At 45.8% G+C, this 7,924-nt stretch overlaps 1 protein-coding gene across 2 annotated transcripts; it reads right to left on the bottom strand.

Moving 5' to 3' along the window:
* Positions 1–867: 867 nt before the first annotated feature.
* Positions 868–6,014, bottom strand: LOC133907394 (protein NRT1/ PTR FAMILY 8.5-like). Of its 2 annotated transcripts, none has more exons than XM_062349429.1 (6): positions 5,743–6,014; positions 3,712–3,768; positions 3,385–3,487; positions 2,951–3,168; positions 2,348–2,874; positions 868–2,259 (listed from the first exon to the last, which is right to left on the bottom strand). In XM_062349429.1, exons 2-6 carry the CDS (start codon positions 3,760–3,762, stop codon positions 1,455–1,457), a joined length of 1,704 nt encoding a protein of 567 aa, XP_062205413.1. In that variant the 5' UTR covers positions 3,763–3,768; positions 5,743–6,014; the 3' UTR covers positions 868–1,454. The 2 variants fall into 2 exon arrangements, with proteins under 2 accessions (XP_062205413.1, XP_062205412.1); XM_062349428.1 differs by having other exon boundaries at positions 3,712–3,785; positions 5,743–5,899.
* Positions 6,015–7,924: the final 1,910 nt, after the last annotated feature.

Below are 7,924 nucleotides of genomic sequence, written 5' to 3'. Positions count from 1 at the left end.
AGATTGGCTGTATTTTATTGTCACTGTTAGTTAATATAATAAACCGACAGTGACAATGCCTCCATTATCACTGCCAGTTCATAGTTAGGACTGGCAGTGATAATCAATTATAAGTACCGATTTTTACCGGATGGACTATTGCTGTTTGTTTTTTTTTAAGAACAAGCAGAGATAACTTATTCTTGTCGGTTATTTTTGAACTGACATTAAATAGAGGTACGGATAATCTTTTCTGTAGTAGTGAGATATTTTTCCTTTCTGTAGTATGCATATAAAATACTAGCTAGTGAATATGCATGATGGACATGAACAAAATACCATCAAATATAAATGTTGTTTTGGGCATGTGTTCTTTGGTGATCCATTACCCAAAGTTATACGAGAAGTATTAGCAGCCTGCATATGTGTTCAGAATCTAAAAGGTGCTTATAAGCTCATAGCTTAAACACGCCATGTAGAGCGTATTCATGACGTCCTGCTTTATCTCGTCGTACAAGGAGTTGTTTGGATGAGTTATTTTCTATTAATATTAGACTAAAAAAGACGTAAATTACTTTATGTAAGCTTGCAAACTCCAGATGTGAGTGGAGTCGGGAGCTGCCAAACAGAGCCTAAAAGATGGTTATTTGCCTCCACGGCTGACGCATTCTGTTGCGGCGCCAAAACTGAGCAGCTATTGCTATTTTCCCTCCACGGCGTCCCCTGCAGCGCTGTTTTTCCCTTCACATGATATGCTTTGTAGCGCACTGCCGCTGTGTGGTTGGGCCGGACTGTGGCGCATGAAAACGCACAATCTGGATCCCAAGAGAGAAGGGGTATAGGCATTTCCCAAGATCTGTTCGGTACTAACAGGAAGTGAGAAAGTGGTAAAAAAATCTGCAAAATTTCTGTTGTAATAAAATAAACCTGAATCTTTCGATGCTATGACAGTGCAGATCGCTGCTACATATGCCACCTACCACAAGGTATGGCCCATGTGCCACAATATTGTCACTGTTGAACCTGCAACCAATTATCCTACTCCTAATATGTGGCTAAGCCACAGATGAAAACTGGACCCTAAGCCTGTCTTTTCACCTTGGAATCCAAGCAAATCAGACATGATTATATGCTCATCAAATCAATAAACGGCCCACGAACAAATACGCATTTAGGCGAGATAAGAAATTGTTGTGTATGGCTCATATATATTTATATTGGGCTGCAACGAATGTAGGCATCTTGCTGGATCTAGTGAACAAATCCGATCTGATGTTCCTCTCTTGTTGTCATCGTTGTCTACCTTATGTGAATTGCGTGACGCCTTCGATCGATTCAGGAATCAAGATTAAGATTAACAGCGTGTATAAGCTTAGCTGTGTAATGTTGTTGTTGCTATGGCCACTCCGATTCAGGAATCTGATTTGCGTGACTCCTCCACGAATGTAGGAGATCTCATGCGAATGCGATGCATGTCAAGAGGCTGTGTTGTTGGTGCCTCTGTATCTAATGGCGCAGTGCAAGAAGTGCAGCAGGTTCACCACCCCAAAAGCCGCCATCATCCAGAAGTAGTAGTCCAGATGCCCCTCGTTCAGGTCGTCCGGGATCCACCCGGGCTTCCCGCCGCGCGCCGTGGCCGCCGCCACGGCGCCGAGCGCGGCCGAGTTGAGGTAGCTACCGGTCGCGATCGAGAGCTGCGCGAGCGCGGTCCCCAGGCTCTTCATGCCGCCCGGCGACTGGTCGTAGAAGAACTCGAGGATGCCGATGGCCGTGAACACCTCCCCCGCGCCCAGCACTGCGAACGCCGGCGCCTGCCACATGATGCTCATCGCCATTGGCGCGAGCGCCCGCCGCCTCGCCTCGACCAGCGCCGCGTACACCATGCCGACCACGGACAGCGCGAGGCCCACGCCGAGCCGCTGCAGCTGCGACAGGCCCCGGTCCTTGCCGGTGGCGCGCCGGGCCAGCGGCACCAGCACGGCGTCGTAGACGGGGATGCAGATCATGACGCTGATGACGTCGAAGATCGCCATGGACGCAGGCGGCACGCTGAACGGGCCGACGCGGTTGTCCATGACCGCGCCCTGCTCGATGAACGTCGACGACATCTGCGCGGTGACCGCAAAGAAGAGCACCATCGATGCCCAGACGGGGAACATCCGAAGCAGCATCTTGAGCTCCTCCACCTGAGACACCGTGCAGAGCCTCCATGGGCTCGTCGGCGCTGCGGCGCCTTTCTCGCCAGAAAATGGTGCTACAACCGCAGCCTTGTCAAGGAATCTGGACAGGAGACCATGCAAATGTGAAAAATAAAAGGCAAGCTCTTTGGCAATTGTACCAGTTGAAGTGACATGATGAGCAGAATTACCTGAATTGGCTGGTATGCTCAATCTTGTAATTTGCATCAGTTGATGAAGGCACCTCATGCAGGGCAGAGCAGTCCTCAGGCAACACCAAATTGTGATTCCTTACAGCTGCAACAACCACCTGGGAGACCCTTGTCAGAGGACTCCCTCCCAGCTGCTTATACCTGTACAACTTCCTGCCGGCGACGAACACGGCGAGGCCAGACACCACGATCACAGTCGGGATCGCGAACCCGACCCCCCACCCGACGTTGTCCTGCACCCAGACGAGCACGGTGCCCGACAGCAGCGAGCCGATGTTGATGGAGAAGTAGTACCAGTTGAAAAATGAGCCCTTCGTCACCCGCTCCACCGGGTCGGCACCGTCGAACTGGTCAGCACCGAGGGCAGAGGTGCAGGGCTTGACGCCACCGTTGCCAATGGCGACAAGGTAGAGCCCCGAGTATGCCGCGACACGATGAATGCCACTATTGTAGGACGAGTCCATGAGCAGTGGCAGAAATGCCGAAACTGAAAGAGTGAGCATCCCCTGACAAAACAGAGTAATTCAGAATTACTTGCTATCAGATTGATACTAAGTTACTCCTTTGCTTGCGGCAACTCACAACGGCGTAGACCGAGAAGAAGATTACTACTGTCCAGTATCTTCCCCAGTATGTGTCGGCGAAGAAGGCTCCGATAAGCGGTGTGAAGAAGCAACTGCCTATCCATGCAGACACGTTCCTCGCAGCATCAACATTACTTTCGTGGAGTACACCGGTGAGGTAGGTAACGAGGTTCTTCGAGATTGCGAAGAAGGCCACGCATTCGGTGAATTCCGCACCTGTGGCATGTTCAAGACTCACTAGGTTTGTTCTGGAGCTTAAAGAAGGGAGATGAGGACGGAAGAAAATTCTGTGAGACCCGGTCTCACATAAAGACCCTCATCTCTGCGTGACACGTATCCTGTACTTCTCTCACATATATTCAATCAGATCGTTGCATAACGCAAGGAAATAGTTCCTGTTACGCAGTGGGAAGATCTTCTTATCTTCAGTACCTAAAATCCAGAAGCAGGCTCTCCAATTGCCCGTGCTTCGCTTGGGAGCAGGCTGTTTGTTGATATCAACAGTTCCGTCGCTAGTATTTTGTGATCCTTCATCCTGAATGATCGAAAATACCCAAACTAAACCTGATTACGCTAAAGCTAACTAATCATATTCTTGCATAGAAAGAACTGCTAAAGAACAACAACTGTATGTGTTTCGAAGGAAAAAAAAAACTTTTTTTTCTTTCTAGCTGACAAAGATTTAACTGTGCTTTATGGAAAAGAAATATTTTTGTTCTACTTGACAAGAGGTAACATGGTAAAGTGCTAGAAAATCACCTCAGGAGGCACGTGATGTATCAGTGGCCTCTCCTCATCTGCTGCTTCCATGGCAACCTATACAATTTGCTCTCCTGCTTTCAAAAGCACTTTATATAAATGGTAAGACAATGACACCATGACAAATAACAAGAGGATTAGTAAACATTTTATTTTTTTAATGGAATTAGTAAACATTTTGTTCCTCTAAAAAGGGGAATTTTACGGTAAATCACTTTTAATAAGGGCCATTGGTTTCATTTGATCTAACGGCCGGGTGATCTCTTACTTGCAAGGGGTAATATGTTACTATTGACCCTCTAAGTGCTAATTCAGACTTTGCACATCATACATTTGCATTAAATATGTGTCTCCAAATAGAAGTACTAAACGTGTACATGGAAATAGACTAATCAGAATTGATTCTTCCTTAAAAGAAGAATTAGCATTAGCATGTCAGGGTTAGCTGCAACGTGAGTAGATTTTACATTTCAATTTGAAATGGAAAAAAAGATTCAAACTTAACCAAACCTATTTACATTTAATCGTATACTAATTGCTTTTGAATCTATATTCAGTCAAAAATAATATTTTGTCAGAATCGGTTTATTCACATGAAACATGAACATGACTCTAGTATAACTTATCGATAAAGTTTGTCTAAACATAGATATATCAAGTCTCAACATGACGAATGCCTTTCAATCTGTTGTTTAACAACATTTGGACTAATTAAATTTTGGAGAACCAAAGTAGCCACTTCCTACATGCACATCCAAGATCCGTTCACACAATTTTTTTCAAGATATGCCTCTTTTAATTAGCAGGTAACAATCTTTGGTATGAAAGGATAATACCAGCATTTAATGCATTCCTTAATATCCAAATTTCTACTAATCCCAAATTGACCTTGATAAATTAACAGCTGAGATTCAAACCACCTCTTACCTCAGTGGAGGTGTACCGTAAAAGGGCCCTCTAAAAAATAAGTGAACGTGTCATTTCAAATAAACTACACCATATCCCCCTCTGAAAAAAAAACTACATCATAATCCTCAGTAGTATATACATTTTATTCTACCTGGATAATTTTCTTGTTAAAAAAACACCGAGTTCCTCATTTACTGGTGTTTTTTATAATGAGTTCCTCATTTTATAATTTAGCATTCAACCGGAATCAATCCTATCCAGCAAGTTGGGTTGTGGAAGGCATGTGACTCTACTCTGTTTTCTTGCAAGCAACACCTTCTGGCCGGCAGGGCAATGAAGCAATGATTGATAGCATATACGGCAAAATAATAAGCTGAATTGTTTCAGGGTACTATCATTTTCTGGCACGCGGGCATAGCTAGCCTAGGGTATTAAGAAATCTCCCCCTAAACAACTGCTTACAAAATATTCTGGTTTCTATATCACAGTGATTACCACATACTTGGAACTTCAGTTTCCGGTTGTGAACTCTCTCTCCATATATATATATATATATGAAAACTAGTTTGTATTCTTGGAAGTCCATACTCACTACTATGATATACCATATAAATAAATTAGATATACTCTTTTATCATTATAAGTATACTTAAAATACTCATTCTAAGATACTCTAATGTGAATTACATGAAAAAATTGAAAAAAAAGTTCATCAATTTTAATAGATTTTGATAATACCTTCATATTTATATATAAAATACAATATACTCAAAAAAATATACAAACCACTAAAAAATATACAGATTACTTGAATGATCTTATATACTCTTATGTACATACCATTTATAATATGAGATACTCCCTATGTTATTAGATACGTATGTGAAAATATTTCTAGAAGTATCAAATATAATCTATATATATATATATATATATATATATTTCCGTTCAAAATAAAAGATCCTTAGCCTCCCGATTGGTAAAAAGGCTCCAAATCAAAAATTGAACTCAAAGCATTCATGAGACAAAAGGGGAGAGAGAGAGAGAGAGAGAGAGAGAGAGAGAGAGAGAGAGAGAGAGAGAGAGAGAGAGAGAGAGAGAGAGAGAGAGAGAGAGAGAGACCTGATGATGCTGGGGGGATGAGCTAGGTCGGGAGCTTGTTGGAGCACAGAAGGATGTCCTGCAGGCAAGGCTCACTGATGTAGTAGCGTGGCGAGGACCGAGGAGGGAAGCCTGAGGCCGCGGCGCTAACGATGGAGGTACTTAATGCACTCTTGGACTGGTGTCGGAGGAATCACATCGCTGGAAAAAGGATATATTTTTATTATAAACCCTTCGTGCCCTTTGTCGATAAGGGGATTGCTTTAGTGATTTTTACACCTTGGTCCACTTTTATACCTTCTTAAAAAAGGCAATAAATGATGTACGCGGCCATAATTATTACACAGTTGAAGCAAAATATTGAGCACAACGTCACATATATATAGCGAAAAATCTGATCCACAGCGCGAGCGAGGCGGCCTACACGAGCTCGCGTGAGGGCCCATGGTGACCACGAGCCCAAGTCATATGTAACTCTTTTCTCAAATGTTTTTTTTTCTCAAAATTTTACCTCGCATGAGCTAAAAATATTTTCTCAAAAGTTTTTGATCTAAAATTTTTCTCAAAAAGTTTCCTCAAAAGTTTGAGCTAAACTTTTTTCTCAAAAGCTTTGATATAAAAGTTTGTTTACAAAAGTTTCTGAAAATGAAAAGTCACGAAGGGAAAAAGTTTTAAAAAAATAAATGTTGGAAGCTGTCGGGAACATGGCGTGAGTTCCCATCCCCACACGCGTGGGAGAATTAGAATTGTCCCATATTGTCGGAGGATTAACTCCAGTCGCAGGGATCCTGAGAGAGTCCTTTTTAGAGATTCGATCGGGGGATGATCCTGAGTATGTTCGTCGGAGAAATAAATGGGAATGAATGCAACTGCCGGTGGTGGTGGAATGACCTAGTGCAAAAAGAAGTAAATGCACCGGAATTTAGACAGGTTCGGGCCGCGCGGGGGCGTAATACCCTACTCCTGTATAGATACTATAACTGTCCTGAAGAAGTCCCTCAAGAATGTTGCTGGTTACAAGAATGTTGGTCTATCTTAGAGCCTGGGGCTCCTTATTCTTAGGCCTGTCTTGTGTAGTTCACTTCTCAGCCGTTGTTTCTTTGATGCTGTGTTCTCTTACGCTACTGAGCCGTTCTCACCTTTTTCCTCTTTTTCTTTTCTGCCGCCCTTTCTTTTGTGCCGTCGGCCGTTTTAAATACCCGCCGGTAGCAGCGTGCCCCGAACAGGAGGGGGAGCACGAGTTCCGAGACACCATAAATGGAAAGGGCGTCATTATTTCCTCTGGACGAAGTGACCCGGGGATGGAAAATACGTCCCACACCCGGTCATCCGTCACCATAAATGCACTGGCAACGGGCGCCATGGAGAGGGCCCACCAGGCAGCCGCAGAGCGGCCCGGTGTGCCCGTCCTGTCTTGTTCCCCTGTCACAGCAGCGCGGCAGACAGAACGCCTCGGCCCTTACGACGTTATCTTGAGATGGGCCGGATGGCACGGGATGGGACCCGTGCAATTAATAACCCCACGCCCCTCTGCCAGAACGTGGCAGGAACTGACGCTGAGCGCGGTGAGAGCAGTTGGAGGTGACAGGCCACGCACGCTCTTTAAATGCGGCCTCGGGCCTTTGACTGGCTGACACCTCATCGGTGGGCCCCCTTGGGGGCCATTGCTAGGGGGCTTTCTGGGTCGTCGGGGAACCGAGTGCTCGGGGGTCACTATTCACTTCCCCGAGCACTCTCTCCTGAGAAAGCCCTTTCTTGTCCTCGGGGAATCGAGTGCTCGGGGGTACTATTCACCTCCCCGAGCACTCTCTCCCGGGCACACTTGTACGGACCCTCGAGGAACCGAGTGCTCGGGGGCTACTGCACGCAGCCCCGAGCACTCTCTCCCAGAACTTCCTTCGGTGGGTCCTTGGGATACTTGGGTGCCCAGGGGGCCACCGCTAACGGCCCCGGGCACGTTTCTCCCGGTACTTAGCTCTCCTGATCGTCGGGGGACTAGGGTGCTCGGAGGTCACCGTACACCTTCTCGAGCACTTTCTTCCCGGTACTCAGATTTCATGGATCATCGGGGAACTGGGGTACTCAGGGGCCACCGGCTGTGGCCCCGAGCGCCCCCTCCCGGGACTCGATCTTTTTCACCTTCCGGGAGAGACTCCGCGGAACGGCGCCATGTGGCGGATGGCTGGCCTGGCCTCGGGATTCG

Source organism: Phragmites australis, chromosome 24 (assembly GCF_958298935.1).
Source record: "Phragmites australis chromosome 24, lpPhrAust1.1, whole genome shotgun sequence".
Taxonomy (NCBI): Eukaryota; Viridiplantae; Streptophyta; class Magnoliopsida; order Poales; family Poaceae; genus Phragmites; species Phragmites australis.
The sequence above is the reverse complement of the archived record's forward strand: the minus strand, read 5'-3'. Positions and strand labels throughout refer to the sequence as shown.